At 38.1% G+C, this 23,474-nt stretch overlaps 2 protein-coding genes across 13 annotated transcripts in view; both read left to right on the top strand.

The window, feature by feature from the left end:
- The window catches only part of ELMO1 (engulfment and cell motility 1), a 732,114-nt gene that overhangs the window by 77,102 nt on the left and 631,538 nt on the right, over window positions 1-23,474 (top strand). The window lies entirely within an intron of this gene.
- On the top strand, window positions 529-2,902 carry LOC101081129 (60S ribosomal protein L10-like). Its single transcript, XM_019825712.3, has one exon. The coding sequence runs from the start codon at window positions 2,019-2,021 to the stop codon at window positions 2,583-2,585; it is 567 nt and encodes a 188-aa protein (XP_019681271.2). The 5' UTR covers window positions 529-2,018; the 3' UTR covers window positions 2,586-2,902.

Here is a 23,474-nt window from a genome sequence, read left to right as displayed (position 1 = left end):
TCCCACTCTTGATTTTGTCTCAGGTCATGATCTCACAGTTTGTGAGATCACATTCTGTACTGGCAGCATGGAGCCTGTGTGGGATTCTCTCTCTACCTCTCTCTGCCTCTCTCTGCCTCTCCCCTGCTCACACACACTCTCTCTCCCTTTATAAAGAAATAAATAAACACTTAAAAAAAGTAACTTCTGGAGCCAAAAAAAAAAAAAGTCTAGAGAATGATAACACTTTCTAAATCAGTAAATTAGCTCTGAAAATTTTTGCATGTATTGTTCAAGGTTCTGTAAAAAAAAAAAAAAAAAAAAAAAAAATATATATATATATATATATATATATATATATATATATAATTTGAAGATACAATTGGCTTTATTTTTTAAAGTTTATTTGTTTAACTTGAGCTAGAGATTGGGGGAGGGGGGCAGAGAGAAGGGAGAGAGAGAATTCTAGGCAGGCTCCACACTGTGCTGTCAGTGCAGAGCCCCATGTGGGGCTCAATCTCATACTGTGAGATCGTGACCTGAGCCAAAATCGAGATCAGATGCTTAACCCACTGAGCCATCTAGGCACCCCTATAATTGGTCTTATTAAATGACCCATGAATCAGGCAGCATCCCATCTAGCAAGTAGAGGGGAGTTCCTCAAGTTTCAATTGATATTAATAGGCATACTTATGTCAGAAGATAAGACCTAATAACCAAAATCACGAAAATAAACCTAAAATAGAAACAAATGCGTAAGGAGATACAGATTGAAGGACTTTAAAATAACTGATTAATAGTTTGAAGAAATAAGGTGAAATGCAGAGAATTTTACATTTCTTTTGGGAATCTAGCTTTTAAAATTCAAATGGAAATTCTGAAACAGAAAAATAAAATAATAAAATTAAATATTCAACTGATGGGGCTAATAGAAGATGAGACACAGAAAATGGAGCTAGAATAAATCAGAAGAAAATATCAGATTGAAGAACAGAGGAGGGAAGAAAGGATAAAAATTACACAAAATCACGCAGAAGACACAGGGGAAAGTCCTAACATGCCCAGAATTGGTGTCCTAGAAAGAGAGAAGAGAAAGAATTAGGCAGAACCAATATTTAAAGAGGTAATAAGATAAAGAATTATACAAGCCCCCTAATATAATAGTATCTAAATGAGTGAGCAATCACAAAGGTTTTAGACTACATGAAAAAAAGTACATGACACTAAATGTTGATTAAGAGACACACTTGAAATGCAACACAAAAAAAAACTAAAATAGATGAATGAAAAAAATTTTTAAGGCCAATATAACTATCTATATTTTATATATTTATCAGGTAAATTAGACTATAAGGCGAGACACTTTATTGGCAATAAACACAGGAAATTTTATTATGATAAAAGAGTTAATATTTCCAAAATATTATAGTTGTAAATTTGTTACACTTAATAATGAGTTTCAACATATGTAAAGCAAAATAATGATGCAACTAAAAGGAAAATGGACAAATCCATTATCATAGGGAGATTTTTAACAGATGTCTCTTAGTAACTGATACACCAAACAGACAAAAATTCAACATGGATACAGTAGATTTGAACAATGCAATAAATAAACTTGACCTTATTTACATACCTTATACTCAGCAAATGCAAAATTCATATCAAATGCCAAGCCAGTTAACCAAATGATGAATCTAAAAGAAACCTTAAAAAATATCAAAAAGTAAAATTATACAGAGCACATTTTCTGACAACAGTGAAGTTAGGATAGAAATCAATAATGAAACAAGATAATATTAAAAATTTTATATTTGAAAAGTACTCAATAAACTTTTAAGTAATTCAAACACTAAGAGAATGAATACAAATGAAAATTAGGAGATATTTTTCTTTGAATTATAGTGAAAGTTCAATGTATCAAAACTTTTAGAATACAGCTATAGACATACTTAAATGCTTTTACTAGGAGTAAAAAGCTGAAAATAACCTCTTTTCCTTTGGCTTGCCACTGGGCCCATGGGCCCAGTGGTATTGCCATGGGCCACCACCCATCCCCGTGTTACTGGTATTGTAAGAACAAGCAGCGTCCAAAGTCTTGTTTCTGCAGAGGTGTCCCTGATGCCAAGGTCCGCATCTTTGACCTTGGGCAGAAGAAGGCAGAAGTGGAGCAGTTCCCACTGTGTGGCCACACAGTGCCAGAGGAATACGAGCAGCTCTCCTCTGAAGCCCTGGAGGCTGTCCGTATGTGTGCTAACAAGTACATGGTGAAAAGCTGTGGCAAAGATGGTTTTTGCATCCAAATGCAGTTCCATCCTTTCCACGTCATCCTTATCAACAAGATGTTGTCCTGTGCTGGAGCTGACAGGCTCCAGACAGGTGTGTGGGGTGCCTTTGGAAAGCCCCAGGGCACAGTGGCCAGGGTCCACATTGGCCAAGTCATCATGTCCACCAGTACCAAGGTACAGAACAAGGAGCATATGATCGAGACGCTATGCAGGGCCAAGTTCAAGTTCCTTGGCTGCCAGCAGTTTCACATTTCCAAGAAGTGGGGCTTTACTAAGTTTAACATGAATGAATTTGAAGACATGATGGCTGAAAAGTAGCTTATCCCAGATGGCTATGGCTTTGGTCAAATACATCCCTAATTGCCCCTTGGACAAATGGTAGGCTCTGCACTCATGAGAACCTTGACACTGCCTGCTCCTTATTCACGCCCACAATAAATCCTGCTTCCTGTCAAAGAAAAAAAAAAAGCTGAAAATAAATCATCCAAGTATCCATTTCCACTAGTTAAAAAAATTAGGCTGAGGCAACAGGCACATGAAAAGATATTCAACGTCACACCTCATCAGGGAAATACAAATCAAAACCACACTGAGATATCACCTCACTCCAGTCAGAGTGGCTAAAATGAACCAAATAAGGAGACTATAGATGCTGGAGAGGATGTGGAGAAATGGGAAACTTCTTGCACTGTTGGTGGGAATGCAAACTGGTGCAGCCCCTCTGGAAAACAGTGTGGAGGTTCCTCAAAAAGTTAAAAATAGATCTACCCTATGACCCAGCAATAGCACTGCTAGGAATTTACCCAAGGGATACAGGAGTGCTGATGCATAGGGGCACTTGTACCCCAATGTTGATAGCAGCCCTTTCAACAATAGCCACATTATGGAAAGAGCCTAAATGTCCATCAACCGATGAGTGGATAAAGAAGTTGTGTTTTAGGGGCTCCTGGGTGGCTCAGTCGGTTAAGCAACCAACTTCAGCTCAGGTCATGATCTCGCAGTTTGTGAGTTCAAGCCCTGCATCGGGCTCTGTGCTGAGAGCTCAGAGCCTGGAGCCTGCTTCAGATTCTGTGTCTCCGCCTCTCTCTACCCCTCCCCTGCTCACGCTCTGTGTCTCTCTGTCTCTCAATAATAAATGTTAACAAATTTTTTTTTAAAGTTGTGGTTTATATATACAATGGAATACTACTTGGCAATGAGAAAGAATGAAATACAGCCTTTTGTAGCAACGTGGATGGAACTGGAGAGTGTTATGATAAGTGAAATAAGTCATACAGAGAAAGACAGATACCATATGTTTTCACTGTTATGTGGATCCTGAGAAACTTAACAGAAGACCATGGGGGAGGGGAAGGAAAAAAAGTTAGAGAGGAAGGGAGCCAAACCATAAGAAACTCTTAAAAACTGAGAATAAAATGAGGTTTGATGGGGGGTGGGAGGGAGGGGAAAGGGGGTGATGGGCATTGAGGAGAGCACCTGTTGGGATGAGCACTGGGTGTTGTATGGAAACCAATTTGACAATAGATTTCATATTAAAAAATAATAAAAAAATAAACTTATTGTGGTAAACATAAAAAAAAAAATTAGGCCAAGAAAGAGCAAAAAGAAACAAATAATAAAATTAAAAACATATATCAGTAAAACATAAAACAAATGTGCTAGAGAAAATAAATCTAATAATACATTTTAAAAGACTAATTAATTTCACAAATCCCTGGAAAGACAGATCAAGAAAAAAAGAAAGTGCACAAAATACCAGTATCAAGAATGATTTTTTTATAACAAAGGGTCTTAACTATAGATCCCATTGTTAAGGAAATAAAAACAAAAGGATATCATATCAGTTTGGGGGTAATAATTTCAATGAAATGATTTAGAAAGCCATAACTTAGGGGTGCCTGGACGGCTCAGTCAATTAAGTGTCTGACTTTGGCTCAGGTCATGATTTCATGGCTATGGGTTCAAGACCCACATTGGGCTCTGTGCTGATGGCTCTGACAGCTTGGAACCTGGAGCCTGCTTCAGATTCTGTCTCAGTCTCTCTCTGCCCCTCCCCCACTCGCACTCTGTCTCTTTCTCTCTGTCAAACATAAATAGATATTTTTTTAAAAAGCCATAATTTACCAAAACGGTTAAAGTGGCACAAGAAGAAATATAAAATACAAATAATTTAGTATCTACTAAATGAATTGAATCTGTAACTAAAACCCTATGAAAGAAATTTCCATGTCCATCAATTTTACTAATCAGTTCCTCCAAATATTTAGAAATAAACTCGACCTTACATATACTATTCCATAGCTCAGAAAAAGAGAAAAATTTTCCAAGTTATTTGTTGAGGTCATAATTTTCATAGCAAATACTGGTAAGAACATTACAATAAAGACCTAAGAGAGACTAACTTTCATTTATATAGACACAAAGCCTATACAAAATATTAGCAAAGCAAATCCAGTGATATAAAAAAAAATGATAATATATTATGGTCAGATGAGAATTATTCCAGGAAGGCAAGATAGTCTAACGTGAAAAATCAATGAATGCAATTTACCACATAAACCAAATAAAGGAGAACAGTCATATGATCATCTCAAATAGAGACCAAAACACATCTCTGAATAAAATTCAACATCCATCCATGATTTAAAAAAGAAAAATGACAAACTAAGAATAGAAGGATATTTACAAAATCCTATAGCAAATATCATGTGTCACTGAGAAACATTGAAAGCTGTCCTCTTGATATTAGATGTTCGGTTCAACATAGTATCCTCACCCAGTGTGATGAGGCAAAACAGTCAATAAAAGGTATAAATATTGGAGGGGTGCCTGGCTGGTTCAGTTTGGTATGTAGAGTGTGTGACTCTTGATCTTGGGGTTGTAAATTCAAGTCCCACATTGGGTATTGAGACTACTTTTAAAAAAATAAAATATATATATTTTTTTAATTTTTTTTTCAACGTTTTCATTTATTTTTTTGGGGGACAGAGAGAGACAGAGCATGAACGGGGGGAGGGGCAGAGAGAGAGGGAGACACAGAATCGGAAACAGGCTCCAGGCTCCGAGCCATCAGCCCAGAGCCTGACGCGGGGCTCGAACTCACGGACCACGAGATCGTGACCTGGCTGAAGTCGGACGCTTAACCGACTGCGCCACCCAGGCGCCCCGTAAAAAAATAAAATATTTTTTAAAAATGGTATAAGTATTAGAAAAAAAGAAATAAAACTGTCTTTATTTGCCAGTGGAATAATTTTATACATAAAACTTCCAAAGACTACAGACACACTAATAGAATAAATTTATTAATTTAGCAAAACAGTTACATGTTAATTTGCAAAAAATCGATCATATGTCACGATTGCAACACACAAGCAGAGAATGCAATTTTTAAAATAATACCTTTATTTATTTATTTATTTATTTATTTACTTACTTACTTATTTATTTTTAGAGAGAGTGTGTGTTCAAGCATGGGAAAGGAACAAAGAGAGAGAGAGAGAGAGAGAGAGAGAATCTTAAGCAGGCTCCATGCTCAGCACAGAGCCCAATGCAGGGCTCAATCCCATGAACCTGGGATCATGACCTGAGCTGAAATCAAGAACTAGGTACTCAACTGTCTGAGCCACTAAAGTGCCCCTAAAATAATACCATTTAAATTAGGATCAAAGAATATTAAAATAAATCTAACAGAATATCAGCAGATCTTCTATGTAGGATACTGTATAACATTGAGAGAAATTTTAAAAAGACCTCAGTGAATGGAAGACTATATATTACTTTCAGATAAAAAGATTCAGTATTGTGAGGATGTCTGTTCTCCTCTAAGCTACCTATATTCAATGGATTTCCTTTTTTGTTTTCATTTTAATTCCAGTGTAATTGATGTACATTGTCATATCAGTTTCAATTGTCCCATTTAGTGATTCAGTAGTTCCATATATTGCTCAGTGCTCATCAGAGTAAGTGCACTCTTAATCCCCTTCACCAATTTTACCCATTCCCCCACCCACCTCCCTCCTGGTAACTATCTGTTCCCTACAGTTAAGAGTATGTTTTTTGGTTTGTCTCTATTAAACTTCTAATCAAAATTTGAACAAGTGTTTTCTGTGGAAATTGACAAGATGATTTGAATGTGTATATGATAATGTAAGAGTCTAAAATGTCAAAAACAATGACAAAAAAGGGACATATTTGAAAGATTTAAAATATCAGGTATCAAGAGGGGCACTTGCATGGTTCAGTGGGTTAAACACCTGATTCTTGATTTCAGCTCAGGTCATGATCTCATGGTTCATAAGATCAAGCCCCGCATTGAGCCCTGTGTCTGAGCTCTGCCCTAACAGCCTGGAGTCTGCTTGGGATTCTCTCTCTCCCTCTTTCTGTCCCTCCCCTCATGCGTACAGGTTCTCTCTCTCAAAATAAATAAATAAGCATTAAAAAATAATATTTAAAATACTGGGTATCAAGATTTATTTTAAATCTAAAATAATTTGGACAATATAGTATTAGCAGAATAATATACAAATAGACTAATGGAAGAGTATACAGTCCACAAACTAATTCACACATGTATGGACACTTAATTACAAAAAAGGTGGTAATATAGAATAGAAGGAAATAATGATCTTTCAATAAATGGGGCTGGGTCAGCTGGACATTCAAATGAAAGAAAAAATGAATCTTAACTCCTTACCTCACACTATACATAAAAATCAGTTCCAGATAGAAAGTTGATCTAAATGTGAAAGGTAAGATAATAAGGTTTCTGAAGATAACAAAGAAAAGTATCTTTATGACCTTGGGATATAGAAAGAATTTTTTTTTCTTAGAATACAAAAATCAATAAGCACTAAAGAGATACTGATAAGCTGAACTACACTGAAATAAGATTTTTATGCACAGCAAAGACATCATCAAGACAGTAAAAGGGCAAATCATGGAGTGGGAACAGATTTTTGTAGTTCATAAACTGACAAAGGACTCACATCAACTAAGTACCAATAAGAAAAAGATAATAACATGAAGTTTACATATACAAAATATACGAATAGACAATTTGCAAAAGATTTCCCAATAAACACATATTAGTGATTTGGGACCTGCAAACAAAAACTGCAGTGGAATACCACTAACTGTACATCAGATAGCTAAAATTTAAATAGAATTTAATACCTCACAATTAAAATTAAAATTTGAATAGAGTTTAATGCCTCAGAATATCAAGTGTTGCAGAGAATATGGAGTAAATAGAATTTTCATACACTGCTAGAGGGAGTGGAAAAGTGGCACACTAAAGCTGTTTTTACAGCTGAATATCCAAATGACCATGAACCAGCAATTGCATTCCTAGATATATAACCAACAGAAAATGCATACGCATGCGTACCAAATAAAGTTACAGTTCTAACAGCAGTATGTATAACAGTCCAAATATGAAACATCCCAGAGGTCAATAAAAAAAATAAAATATACTACAAAAATGACAGTGTGGAATGTATAGAATTGCTCTTACCATGAAAATGAATGAAGTAATTCTACACGCAAAAACTTGGATGGATTTTGCAAACATTGTATTAATATAAAGAAGTCAGCTGCAAAAGAAGGCATTGAGTGATTACATTTATATAAAATTTAAATATTGGCAAAACTGATGTAGGATAAGTCACAAGTAGAAGTGATGACTGGAGGGAGGACTTCTGTGGTATCTCTTGATCTGGGCAGTAGTCAAATGTGCTTGCTTTGTGGTAATTTATCTGGTTTTACCCTTATAATTTGTGCACTTTTCTGTCTCTAGATTATGCTGAAACAATAAAATTTTATTTTTAAAAATGACCCATACTGGAAATGCAGTGCTGTAAGTTATTTGCCACTAATTATTTTCACAGTTCTTTTGTTTCCAAATAAGACTTCAGGCAATGTTCTCTTTTCTCCTTAAAGCTTCAGATGGAATGTTCTCCTTTTCGGAATCACTTGCATACTACTGCTCCTTTTCCTGGGTTTGATGCTAACACATCCTCTTCCTCATTTTGAAATAGGTTGGCCAGTGCTTCATCCCCAGTGAAATACGTGCCTGAACAATTAGCTCCAAATCCATTTTTAGAGCTCATTTGGAACAAATTTGCATATGGCATTTGTGAGCTTCCTGCTCTTACCTATTAAATCAATATGCAAAGTAAACTCTGTTTGAACTCTGCTGTAGATCTTCAAAATCATCTTAAGAACATAAAAGGAACGATTTCCAATATTGGGACCCTATATAAAAATGAGGCTGGTGATGATGGCATGTCAAATATTTAAAGAGCAGGGGAGGGATCTGTGAAGCTCAGAATCTCAGTGTTTGAAGATACACACTGTTACTGGAAACACCCTTCCAAGTAGTCATCCAGTCTCTGCCTGCTCATCTTGTGACAGTGCTGACATTTAAAGTGATTCATTGCTTACAAGCTGAAATGTCTTACCATACTATCTACCCACATCTTCAGTTCCCCACTTATAGCCACCGAGGAAAATCTTTACCCTTTTCTGCCCAATAGCTCTGCAAGTACCAGGTGACATTTGCTTTGTCCAGTGTGTGTGTGTCTTCTCCATGCCTGGGGCTGCGATCTGTTAACAGAATACTCATGTGGAATAGCTTTGAGTTCCTCCACCCTCCTGGCCTCTCTGCTTTCAATACCCTTCAGTTTATTTAACTGCTTTCTTAGGGGTTCATCCAGGACTGCACCAAACGCCTTCAGTGCGCTCAGACCTGTGAAAGGATATCTCTTTATGTGCAACTTTTTTTTTCAGAACTGCCTCCACATCTCTTACCATCCTGTGCTTTTGAAGCCAAGAGAAGACCTTTGCATTGATCTTTACTAAATTATTTTGCTCCAAGGTTTTTCAAAACTTTTTAGATCCTAAATCTCACTACTACACCTTTATTCAAGATGTCTAACAGAACAGAACTGAAGTTCAAGGTCTCTACCTATCCAAAAATTTCCATTTGAGAACCAGTCTATTCATGAGTGTCCTTCAAGAAAAGTTATTCTCCAAATCATACAGCTTGTGTTTCCAGAATGTCAATATTGCCAACAGCAACCTTGCCAAATGCCTGGATGAAAAAGCCACATACCTATGTCTAATGAATATTGTTCATCTTCATTCTGGTAACCTGTGCAAGATATCGCTGTCACAACTTAACTTTCAGTGACATGAATTAGAATGTGGACTCTGCATTCACAGTAGAATGCAAAGATTTGGAAGTTAATCTGCCTTCAAATTCCTCTCTTTTTTCTAGTAAATTAGGTATCCTTAGACCACATAGACTCACTCAGGCTTATTTTACTAATTAGGACAATGGGATAATGCCCATGCCCCTACTGCAGAATTTTTTAAATGTTGCTTGTTTTATGATTTGTGTGACCTTTGTCTAAACCAGTAAATTCTCTTCAAGAGAATTTCAAGCTGCATATATACAGTGTTCTGAAACAGAGACCATCAAACATCTTCATCAGTGCAGAGGCCCAAGGTTTTCACCATTTAATGCATCCACACACTATATTTAGTTATTAAAAAAAATTATCCCCTGTAATGAAATGTCATTACAAGGGGTGACGATGATCACAGTGATGATGACAATGACAATGATGATGATGATGATGATGATGATGATGATGATGTACTGGCATACAAATGGGGCTACACCTGGGACACCCTGAAGTCCACACCCTAATGCTTCTATTGTTAGAATAACTGATGTTACTCACTTGGCTTCCCCCAGAGCATGAGGTGTCCTATTTATATGCATGTCAGGATCTTATAAGGTATTTTAGGGTGTTGCTAGGGTTGACAAATGAATTTTATGGGCGAACATGAACGCACCACAAATCTGTACTTCCTGTCAACAAAAGACTAGATTCCAGGCCAATGTAATTCTCAGGAAACAAGTTTTACAGTACTATCTTTATTTTTTATTTTTTTGAAAGTTTATTTATTTTGAGAGACACAGAGAAAGCAAAAGTAATGGATGGGCAGAGAGAGAGGGAGAGAGTGAGTGAGAGAGAGAGAGAGAGAGGGAGAATCCCAAGCAGGTTCTGCACTGTCAGCACGGAGCCCAATGAGGGTCTGGAACTCACGAACTATGAGATCATGACCTGAGCTGAAGTCAGATGTTAACTGACTGAGCCTCAGGTGCTCCTACAGTACTATTTTTAAAGCAGAGCTTGTTTTTCTAGAAGCGGAACAGGAGCCCCTACACTTAGGGAGACTAAACTCCCATAGAGAAGAAAACCTAATGGTATTATAACTTAGGAAGTGTTACAACAGGGGGGAAGAATTCCAATTTCCAATGTATTTATTCACCAATAATTTACACACACACACACACACACACACACACACACACACACCAAATAGATCTAATAACTGAATCACCAGGCAAAAACTTTTATTCCAGGCTAAGCCAGGCCAGCACCCAATTATAAGCCTCAAACATCCCAATCCTGTTCACAGAAATAGTCTTAGACATTTTCTCTTGACCTTTACCTTAATTTCTTTGCTTAGCTTCCATTTATTTTTTAATAATTTTTTAATGTTTATTTATTTTTGAGAAAGAGACAAAGTGTGAATGGGGGAGGGGCAGAGAGAGAGGGAGACCCAGAATCTGAAGCACACTCCAGGCTCTGGGCTGTCAGCACAGAGCCCAATACAGGGCTCAAACTCACAGACCACAAGATCATGACCTGAGCCGAAGTCAGAGGCTTAACTGACAGAGCTACCCAGGTGCCCCGCATACCTTCCATTTCTACATCCATCTAGCTCTTGACTGCTGTGCTTTGGACCTTATGCTTGCTATTTGTAGTTGAGGGTGGGTTTGACTTCTTTGTTCCGGATAGCCTACCTACCTGATGGAGCTCTAGCCTGGAACTCATCATCAGTGATGGTTTCCTTGTTTACTTAACACTCCACAAGTGAGAGGTACAGAGAATTCTCCTAAGAATGGCTAGCTCTTGCCAGAGAAACTTAAGAGACAGTTATAGTGGGCCTTTACTTTAGCTGCCCCCAAATTTTTGTTGTCATTAAAAAAAAATTCATTCCATGTTTTCCTGTATTTTCAACACTTGTGTTTTAGTCCCGTATTTTTGTTACTGCATCTCCATGGTGCGTTTATTCTTGCAGGATGAATTTATTAATTTATTCAGCAATCATCTATTGTAACATTGTACTTATGTATTTAGCAGCATAGCTCCAGAAACCATTAGTTTGATTCCACCTTTGCTGGGGAACTTGTCCACTGCTTGTGCAACACTGTAGGTCTCATCACACTGGCCAGCACTCTGCTAGGTGGTACCTCTTTGTCTTTAAATTCCTTTGCCTTGGTACACAAGTCTTCCTATTCACACACTATCTCTCATTTGCTAACATTCCCAACTTGTAAATAAAAACCTTAATTTATCTACTATAATAAAGCCATATTTGAGCCAATATTTATGTTTTGTTTATAGTTCATCAGAAGATGAAATCTATGAAAGTAGGGATTATGGTTTATCTACAATGACTGACCAACACTTGGCCCAATAGCACAAAACACATTGTATATGCTCAGTAAATGTTTGCTTAGCAGGTAGATTGATGGTTGGTTGGATTGATGGATAGATGGATGGATGGATGGTTGGATGCTTAGTATGTTCCAGGCTAATGTTAAGAATTTTTCATAGGGGCTTCTGGGTGGCTCAGTCGGTTAAGCATCTGACTCATGATCTCAGCTGAGGTCATGATCTCATGGTTCGTGAGTTTGAGCCCTGCATCAGGCTCTGCACTGACAGTGAGGAGCCCGCTTGGGATTCTCTCTCCCCTCTCTCTCTGCCCCTATGCTGCTCATACTCTCTCATTCTCTCTCTCTGTTTCTCTCTCTCTTTTTCTCTTGAAATAAAAAAATAAACTTAAAAAGAATTTCATATAAAATAATTCCTGGAGATGTATTGTACAGCATAGGGAAAATAGTTAATATTGTATTGTATATTTGAAAGTTGCTAGTAGAGTAAATCTTAGAAGTTATCACAAGGAAAAAAACTCATAACTATGTGTTTGATGGATATTAACTAGAATTATTGTGGTGATAATTTCACTATATATGCAAATATTAAATCATTATATTGTAGACCTGAAACTAACATAATGGTATGTGTCAGTTGTATCTCAATTAAATAAATAAATAAGAATTTCATAATTTTTAAAATATTATCCCCTCAGCAATTTTTAGGGGTAGGAATCGTTAGTCTCATTTTATAGCTGGGAAAGAAAACTCAGAAATATTATGGTAGCTTTCCCAAGGCTATTGTTAAAAAATACTGTTATTACTTGGTATTCTGTTAGAGTTGCATTAATGATTATGATTAATAAACCTGTTAGCTAGCATCTTTTGAACACTTATGCCTTCAATAAGTATTTTCCTCACATTATGTTATATAGTCCTCAGGCAACCCTGTAAGATAGGGCCATTATTATATCTATTATATTTAGTCTTTACTGTCACACCCAAAGTGTCCTATATGTGCATGACAATTTAAATGAGAGGTGTGAGGGGTGCCTGGGTGGCTCAGTCGGGTAAGTGTCCAACTCTTGATGTCAGCTCAGCTCATGATCTCACAGTCTTGAGATGAAGCCCCGTGTCGGGCTCTGCACTGTACGTGGAGCCTGCTTAAGATTCTCTCTCTTCTCCCTCTGCCCCTCTCCTCCCCGCTTGTAAGCTCTCTCTCCCCTTCTCTTTCTTAAAAATGAAAGTAAAAAATAAAAGTAAATGAGAAGTGTGAAATACTATCTTTTCACTTATTCACACTTCTCTCTCCATGGCCAACTGAGGAAGTGGAGCCTACAAAGAACGTCTGCTTCTGCTTTCCTGAAAACAGTGTTACCCAACATAAATAAAATCATTAAGTATCTACAGTTGCTCTTCCAGTTCCTCATTACTAGAAAGACAGTGATCCAGATAGCTAAATTGTCATAACTAAATTAATCTGAATTTATCTCCCATTAATGATAGGTATTAGGATAGGACCTCAAGGTTTGGACATGCTATGATAATATTAAACATATATATTAAATATATAAATATAAGTATAAATGTAAAACTATATATTTATTTTCTCTTACATGTCACCCAGGCAATTAAATAACCAGCTAAAGGGGGTGTTTTTATCAGAGAACCCAACTATAAATTGGGTTCATCTAACATCATCATTCCTGACTTTACTTATTTTTTATTTTTAAATTTTTTATTGAGGCATAATTGACACATAACATTATATTAGTTTCAGGTGTACAGCATAATGATTTGCTATTTGTATGTATTGTGAAATGATCACCATAATAGGTCTCGTAAACATCCCTCCCCATACACAGTTACAGATTTTTTTCTTGTGAGGAGGAGTTTGAAAATTTACTCTTTTACAACTTTCAAACATGCAATACAGTATTATCAACTATAGTCACTCTTTATCCTTACATTGGCTCTCCTAATAAGTCTGATATCTCTTGTAGGGTTTCTTCACATTAAAAAAAAATCTTAGTTCTCTTTTCCTTTCCACCTGAACAATCGTGGAATCCCTATCCTTCAGGTTGTTTATTCTTCTTTTTCATCTGATCTGCGCAATTACCAAAGCTTTCTAATGCATTCTTCATCTTATTTGTTGAGTTCTTCAGTTCCAGAATTTCTGTTGTTGTTGTTTTTTTAATATAATTTCAATCTGTTTGGTAAAGTAGTCCTTCTGTTCATTAATTTTATTCCTGGGTTTATTGAATTGCCTGAGTTCTCTATAGTTCATTGAATTTCTTCATAACAGCTATTTGGAAATTTTTGGTTTTGTTTTTTGCTTTAAAATTTCATTAACTGAGCATAGTTGACATACTATGTTACATTAGTTTCAAATGCACTGCACAGTGATTCAACATCTCTGTAAATTATGCTATGCTCACAAGTGTAGCTACCATCTGGCACCATACGATGCTATTGCAAATATCATTGACTGTATTCCCTGTGCTGTGCCTATTCATTCCATAACTGGAAGCCTGTATCTTGCATTCCTCTTCACCTATTTTGCCCATCCCCACCCCCCTCTCTTCTGGCAACCATCAGTTTGTTCTCCATAACAGCTATTTTGAATTCTTTATTGGTTATATTGCAGTAGTCCGTGTCTTGAGTTGAATTCCTGGAGAATTATCATTTTCCTTTTGTGATACCATATTGCTGTGATTTGTCATAGCGTTGGATGAAATGTGCCTGTGCTGTCACATTTAAAGCAGGAAACTCCTTTCTTATTTATGGAAGGCTTCATTTTCTTGGATTCTAACAGCTTAACAAGTGGTCAATTAGAAGCCTTTCTTTTCGTTTCCAGAAGGTGGTGCTATAACACAAGTTTTTGGTTTCTCTTCTCAGGCTGACCACACCGCACACTGTGATCACTTTTCCACCTCCTCTGCCCTGCCCGGAGAGGTAGCTGCTCCCAGCTGCCACGCTGCCACCAGCACAATCCCAGGCCCTGCCAGAGTGAGCTCTTGGGAGTGGGGCTGCCTCACCCATTCCTCCCTTTTCTTTGACTGCAGAATTGTCTCTATCTAACTCCAAAGGCTTGCCAAGTTCTCTCATCAAGTGGGCTTGTCCCTCCACAAATTCCCTATTTCCCATGAGTGCCCAATTGTGTACTCTCCAGGTTACTTCCCCCCCCCCCATAGAAGCAGGAGGGGGTGGGCCACGCTCATGAGTCCCGTGGATACAGAGCATCATCTGTGTATCTCCACCCACTTTTGATGCACATGTGGGTGGATGTCCCAGGTGTCCTGGCATACTGTGCAGAGGCACTTTTGCTTGGTTCTGGATGCCCCATTACTTGTAAATCAAAGGGGAGGGAAAAAAGGAACGACTCACACTGCCACGATACAGACCTCACTCTCCTCCAGAACTTTCCTTTAAAGAGCAATAGCCCTAGGATAACTAATTTTTCTTGGTATGCCCAGAACTTTCGTAGTTTAGCATGAAAATCCCACATTCCAGAAAACTCCTCAGGACTCAGAAAGCAGGGATGTTGAGTCACTCTGCATGTCCCTTCAAAACAGGCCTCTAGGATCTGATACCAGCTCCACACAAAATGGGAGCTCCACTGAAAACCTGTCAATCCACAACTCTCCTTCGTAGATAAATCACATTTCTTTTCTGTTTATTAAATAGTCTACCTTCTTTGAAAATACAAATCTAAGTGGTATATCTTGGTCCTGCTTGGCCTCTATCCAGATGGTAATGCTGCTGAACGGGCGGCTGCTCTCCAGCTTGGGTAGGACTTATGAAAAGTGATGCCCATTACATCAGGGTTCTTCCTGTAGCCCAAGGCACACCTCCTCAGTGGCACAGACTGGTCTGCAACCAGCCAATGCTGCATCACAACTATGTAGACATACAGAGAATTAAACCTCCTATAGCTATGGTGCCAATGGACTGGGATGTCAGTGGGTACACTCCATAATGTGGCCAGTATCTTTGGTGGTCACACACTAGTGACCCCAGCAGGCATTAGGATCTTCCCTGGATGGGCTCACAACAAAGTCTACTTTAGTTTGAGTGTTGTCCACACTGATGCGCTCATTCATATTTTGTAGCACATTATTCTCCAGCACTCTTGTGCCCTCGTTTGAATGAGCACCTCAGGAAGCTTGTGTCCTGTTATGGGATGCTTTAGTTCCAGGTTAGCAAACTTTTTCTGTAAATGGACACTTAATACATATTTTAGGCTTTTTCAAGCTCTATGAGCTCTGCCACAACCAGTCAAATCAGCTGTTAGGAGTCAAAAGCAGTCATAGACAATACACAGATGGCTGTGTTCCAATAATACTTTATTTATAAAAACAGACAGCAGGCTAGATTTGGCCTGTGGGATGTAGTTTGTGAACTTATGCTGTTAACAACAACAACTGTAGTTAGCTACATAGTTCTAGAGCAAACAAGTGTTGAAGCAGTTCTGGAGAGTGTAATATATGATCCAGTTTTATACATGTTCAGACTGCTAAAGATTTCAAATCATTGGAATCTTGATCCGGTTGTTAAACTCTTTAGGCAACCTCAGACATTTCAGTAAAGCACTGACATTCTGACTTCTTGACCAGGAAGATTGTGGGAGAGTAGGTACAGATATTCTGAAATTCACCAGATTGAAAAAAATGTTTTTCCTTGCACTGTCTTTGAGTATATAAACTGGACAGAGCCTCTAATTTAAATGTTTTTTCCAGAATAAACATCTTATTTGAATGCTGGTCAGAGAGAGAGAGAATCCCAAGCAAGCTACACACCCAATGAGGGTGCGGGGGACAGAGGCAATGGGGGGCTGGATCCCAGGACCATGAGATCATGACCTGAGCCGAAACCAACAGATGCTCAACCGACTAAGCCACCCAGGCACCCCAAATTTCTCTTTTAACTCAAAGACTCTCATCTATTCAACTGGTACATAGTGGGCTTCACAATTGTTCTCTTGCCAGCCACAGTGCATAAAAATCTCCCACACTCCTCAGGAATTTGCCTGAGTAACTGCAGATTGCCTGGAAGTATGAATGCCTGTAGCCAGTTATAATCTTGAAGGGCACTTTGTTCTGAAATGAATTTTAAGCTGTATGCTCATTCATTTAAAATGTTAGGGTCTCGTTAAGCCAGTCAACAATTCCTGCCTTAACTGAATCATTACAAACAAAATGATCTCACAAAAACTTATACTTTTAGAGATTTTTGAAACCTATTGCCTGATCAATTTCTCATCTCTTTCCTCAAAATATCCCCAAATAAAGTGAGCCCTTTTTTTGGCTACTCAAAGCTCCCTGGAGTAGTAAAATCTATTTTAAAACTCTCTGTGCCATAGTCATTTTAGAAAACTTTGCCATAATAAAAAAAAAAATCACCTTTATTCACATAAGCGAAGTCTGGGGAGAAAGCACATATTTATCACATCAGAGAAAGTTCTTTCAGATAATACCTATCTTGGGGACACAGGTTCAGACAAGTCTCTAACTTGGCTGTTTTGCCAGGAAGCTCACTGGGGACACACACTCCAACTGGCTCCGCTTTAATGATCTTACATAACACTCTCATAACCTCTGTGGAGGCATCACTAGGGTATGAAATTGTGGCAAACCACTCTATGAGTTTTTCATGGTATAAACAGTCCAGAGTTGCTATCATAAAATTAGCAATTTCTCTAATAAAACACAACATTTGCAACTTATATCCACAGAGTTTCCAGCCCCGGCAGAGATGTTGCTTTTGTTTCCCCTCCTCAATAGGTACCAGGTACAGGAAGGCTATTCTGAGTTCCAGATTATATAGATTATATTTACAGTCATCCATCAGAAGATATTTAGAAATAGTTCAACTCATATCAGGAAGCCTTTCACATCCATCCCACACAGTGCCTCACTGATCTTAGAAAAGCATTTTGAGCAGTGGATGGTGGAGGTTGATGGTCCCTTCACATTGGCAGACAGATTCATACCCTCATTCTCTTAGACATGAAACCTTAACATAGAGAAGGAAACAACATGAAATAAAATGAATTGCTATGAAATACACAGCTAACCCTATTAGTACTAAAACACACCTCGACTGGGGTCTCAAACCCCTCCTGTCTCCACCCTCCCAGACACAAAGTGAACACTAGCTTTGCTGATGGTAGCAATGTCCCACATAACAATTTTTTTTGCATAAAGTCAGAGCCATCCTCTGCAAAACATGTCAGCCTACTCTTCTCTGCAATGACTTCCGGGAGACTCCTCTTTCAGTCTCTCAGACCACTAATTCATGTATCACTCATATCAACTTCACAATTTAATTCATCTACTGTTTTCTTTTTAATTTCTAGGAACTCTGTCTTGATTTATAACAGCAATGAATCTTCTTTTGTTAATGTGTTTCGTTTCCCCCCCCCCCATTAACTCTGCTTCCTTGTGTATTTCTTGTGTTTTCATATCAGTGCTTCCATTTCATGTTATTAGTTTTCTTGATATTTTTGAAGATTTGAAACTCTATGTTCCTATTTTGAGTTGAGGGTTTAGACTTAAAGCTCTGTTGATTAGGAGTCTATTTCATTCCCAAAGGAGCATTCTTGTGTCCCTGCTGTGACTCGAAGTCCTGGCTGTGGGACTAGTAGTATTTGTTTAGAGGGGTGTCTGGAGATGATGCTGGGCAGAGTGTGCAGAAGGCCAAGGGAGTAGAGTAGGGTTCCTCATTTCTCCTTCAACCACATGCTTCTCTGAGGGTCTCTGTATGAGAACTGTCTCTGCAGAAACTCATGCCTTGGCTTCTATCTATGGGAAAAGCCTGGTATCTACTACTCCTTTTTCATTTTTAATTCCTGGCTGTTACCTAAAGGTGCAGCTTTATCTCTACCTCTGCTCTGCCTCTTGGTCCAGCCCACAGTATCCGCAGGGCTCCCCCCACCCCCAGTGGGCAGTGTGAGCAGAGAAGCAGTAGGTCCCAACCAGCCCAGCTGTTTTGAAGGAAGACCTTTAATGAACTACTCTGCTGGCTGTCTTACCTGCATTTGTGGACTCTGACTTTAAAATTTCTCTTTGGAGGGGCGCCTGGGTGGCTCAGTCGGTTAAGCGTCCAACTTCAGCTCAGGTCATGATCTCACCGTCCGTGAGTTCGAGCCCCGCATCGGGCTCTGGGCTGATGGCTCAGAGCCTGGAGCCTGCTTCCGATTCTGTGTCTCCCTCTCTCTCTGCTCCTCCCCCGTTCATGCTCTGTCTCTCTCTGTGTCAAAAATAAAATAAACATTAAAAAAAATTAAAAAAAAATTATCTTTGGAGAGAAAGGGATTCCATCTGAGACATTTGTCTCTAACCTGTATTTTGGGTTATTCTTTTAGTTCTGATTTCTTTGTAATTGCAATGCCTTAAGACTTCTGCTTCACTGATAGCAGACTTTCATATTCTTCCATCACTGTTAGGAATTATTTCTTTTAAAATACATTTTTCACATCCGTCAATGGAACTTGAAACAGAAGAGGAGATAGATGCAAATGCTGCATCCTTCGACTTACAGCAGATGTTCCAAGAGGTTATTTAACTTTGTTAACAAAAGGCAAATCTTGGTAAAGATATATGGGTTTGCTTCTCTCTCTCTCTCTCTCTCTCTCTCTCTGTCTCTGTGTGTATAAGCATGCATGTGTATATACACACACATATATATACAGATATATTTTTTCCAAACCTTAAAATAATCTTTTAAAGTATTATGGTCATCAGTTTTATGGATGAAGAAATTCAGTGAAAGCTTAAGAACTTTTGATTAACTTGATCTAATTTCAAATAAGTAGGAAACTTGTACTACACTTGACCTAGTACATCCTTTTGTCTATTTTTATCTATTTTAAAGTGATTTGCCGCCACTTGCTGCTGTCAGTGGTGCCTAGTGGTAGCTGGCATATACAGTAGGCACTCAATGCATCTTTACTGAATTCAGTTGACATGAAAGAACCAGGATTCTATACCCAGTGCGTCGAATTTCAGAACTTACATTGTTTTTACCACACTCTATCATCAGAGCTAACATTGCTCTAATTCTTCAGAGTTAAGACGCTACTCTCTCCTTATGCAATGTAAGGAAACTGCGTTCTCATGCAATCCCTTCCTCTAGCCTGAGGCATTTTCCCAAGGGATCATTTGCATAGTCAGTAACAATTCCGAACAGGACACTTCAGCAGTGAGTTTTAGAAACTAGAACCCTAGAAAGGACAAGCAGCATGTGTCCATTTTGGTCTTTCTAGCTGCTTCCCTGGTGCCACAAACTTAAGATAATATACAAGTTGGAAATATTAACAAGATGTGAAAATAGAATGTAATGTCAGGAGCAGCAGCTTTGGAGATAAGAGGGGCGATCCATTTAAGCTGAGGCTGCACCAGTGTTGAAATCCAACACTGATCATGATTAGTAAACAGCGCTTAAAGAACATCTGTTCCCATAGATACACCTGTGCTAGTGCTTTTGCTTTGGTTTTAGAGGAGAAAGGAGAACTTGCATGCAGGTTTATATGAATACATAAAGGCTGAAAATGGGCCGATGGGATGCAACTTCAAGTATCTTCCCAAGATTGGGTCCATGGGCCTGGTTGTAAATCCTATGGAGGGTAAAAGATCTGTTTACAAGGAACACTCTCAGAACTGGGCATGACCAGCATTGCTTGGCTTCCCTGACTATAGATAAAATGCAACACAGAGTGAGTGCCATGAGCATGGTCTTCATTTCTGCTCCAGACCCATTAACCATTATGATTCTAGCCCTGTGAATTAGTGCATTGATGATGGAGACCACAGAGTAGCCATGGGACCCCCATGAAGACCAGGAAGTTCAGCAGGAGGTGGTGCAAGCCTGGTGAATACCTGTGCAGAAATTGGAATTATTGTGAGACAAGTGATATACCTCGGGGGGATCCCTCAGAACTTTTGTGGGGGGCTACAGAAAGTGGACTTCATGGGAGACTGAAGTCATATTCCATGAAATAATGTAATGAGCCAAAATAATTTGAGAATTAATATTAACATGACCTCACCTTTATCTGCAGCTGTTAGAGTCTCTGAAGATTCTGGTTTTATTTCCTTTACTTTCAGTCATTTTCCCCATTCCTAGTACCATGTATGTTTAGGCAGAGTAGTACAGCTTACTTAGTAAAACAGGCTCTGAAGTCTAACTGCGCAGTCTGGACACAAAATGTTGCCATTTGTTAGTTGTGCCCTGTGTTTACTCCTTAACCTTTCTGTGTTCACTATGCACATCTGCAAAATAATACCTCCCTCAAAGTGTCATTGTGAATGTGAAATGATATCAAGGACCCAAGCACAGCATAGGGCTTGGTCCACTTTAAGCATTTGTTTGTGTTAGCTGTGTTGTTATTGTAATTAGTATTATAATCATTATTATTTTTTTAGTTCATCTTCATTTGGGGCGTTAGACCTGCTTATCCCACTGTACTTTTCATTTTCTCAACACTGTTGTGTTATCATAGACTTCAAAGGTTTTCTGAATAGTCATCTGTATGCAAATACTGAACTCTGTGCATTTTCCCTTTTCCTTTTGATAGATAGTGGTATTTGTTGACATTTATTCCTTCACTATTCACTGCATCACATATTCACCCATTATGTATTATGTCTACTGTATGCTAAGGATTCTTCTAGGAACTAGGTATATGACATTAAGCTACCCTCAGGGAGCTTACATCCCAATGGTGGAGATAGACAATAAAGTAAACATATATGTAATGTAACATTGGGTCAATGTAAGGGCTAAGAAGAAAAATGAAGCAAGGCAAATGGATAGAGAGTGACAAGTGATGTCAGCTTAAATAAAGAAATCAGGAAAAGCACCCCTTTATTTGTAACAGAGTGTGGGGAAGCAGTAGAGTTCTCAAGAGGTGAACTTGATGGTGAACTGATGAAAACAGTGGAGTTCTCAAGAGGTGAGCAATTAAGAGGAGTGTCCTTGATAAAAACAAGGAAGATGGTTGAGCAGCTAGAAGTACAACAGAGGAAACCAGAGAACAGATAGCTAAGAAGAGCCCTCCTGGGGGTAATTCAAGCCTCAAAGACTACCCCTGCAAAAGACCCAGCTTTAATTGGATCAGACTGTGGAGCAATGTATGACCAAAGGTGTTGTCAAAAACAGTAGAGAAATCAGCTAGCAATTAATTTAGTGGAGGCTAACAGCTAGGTGTGGTAACCAGCTTGAAGCTTAATGGGCAGTTCAGTTAAAGAGAATTGGCTAAAACCATACTATCCCCAAGGAAGGAGACCAGAGAGGCTGTGCATATGCCTGAGATAGATCAAGAGTTTATGTAATCTGAATAATGTAGAAGGAAAAGAACTACATGACAGTGTCAATGGAGAAAAATCGTTTGACAATATTCAACACCCTTTTGTGGAAAAAAAAATTCAACGAACTAGAAATAAAAGTGAATTTCCTGTATCTCATCAAAGGTATCATCTCCCAAAGGAGAAACTCTCTGCAAATATCATAACTTAATGGTGAAATGATGAAGGCTTCACCCCTTAAAGAACAAGACAAGGGTGACCATTATTACCATCTCTGTTCAACATTGCACTGGAAGTTCTAGACAGCGTAATTAGACAAGAAAAAGAAATAAAAGACATCCAGTTTACAAAGAAAGAAATAAAACTATGTCTAGTTTCAAATGACTTTATTTTTTATATAGAAACCCTAAGGAATATATTTTCTATAGAAAATCCTAAGGAATCCACTATTAAGTGAGTTAAGTAAGGTTAAGGATGATCAATCTACAAAAACTGTATTTCTATACAGCAGCAATAAGTAATCTGAGAATGAAATTAAGAAAACAATCCCACTTACAATAGCATCAAAAAGAATAACATATCGAAGAGTAAAATCAATAGATGAACCACAAAACTTGTAGTGTTAAAACTATAAGACATGGTTGAAAGGAATTAGAAAAGACCTAAACAAATGGAAAGACATCCACATTCATGGATCAGAAACTTGATATTTTTAACATAACAATACTCCCCAAATTGATCTACTAATTCAATGGCATTTTTGTCAAAATCTCAGCTGGCTTCTATGCAGAAAAGACATCATGGGGGCTGTGGAGTAGAGGGTAGGTGGAGGAGGCAAGAGTGGAGGTGGAAAGCCCACTTTACAGGCAATTCCATTCATCTAAGTGAAAAGTGATAGGCTGGGCTATGCATATGGTGGTGGGGATGGAGAGATGTGACTAGATTCAAGACATATTTAGTGTGTAAAATCTGCAAAAATGTGAAAATAAACCTGGGGTAAATAACATGAGTCTGTAAATGAACATGATATTGGAATAATTTACTCTAATGAGCCCTTCAGAGAATCACTGCCAGATAAATCTAAATAAATAATGAGAATCTGCACATTGACTAAGATGCAAAGCTATTCTTCAGTGAGTGTTCTGCATAAAAAGCAACATCTTTCTTGATTGTTCTTGGCAACTTCTCAGAAGTTGTATAATTGTTTTATTGTGGAGCAGTAAGTCTTGCTGTATATTCTAAAACCTCCTTCCCAAAGCAAAGTCTTTAGCAGAGAATGGGGGGCTAAAACAGCACAGGTACTCAGAATTCCTAAAAAAAAAAAAAAAGTAGAAAGTCATTTATTCAGAATAGGTATTTAAAGCTATTACATTATTGACTTAAGGA

This window comes from Felis catus, chromosome A2 (genome assembly GCF_018350175.1).
Source record: "Felis catus isolate Fca126 chromosome A2, F.catus_Fca126_mat1.0, whole genome shotgun sequence".
NCBI lineage: Eukaryota > Metazoa > Chordata > Mammalia > Carnivora > Felidae > Felis > Felis catus.
The sequence above is the reverse complement of the archived record's forward strand: the minus strand, read 5'-3'. Positions and strand labels throughout refer to the sequence as shown.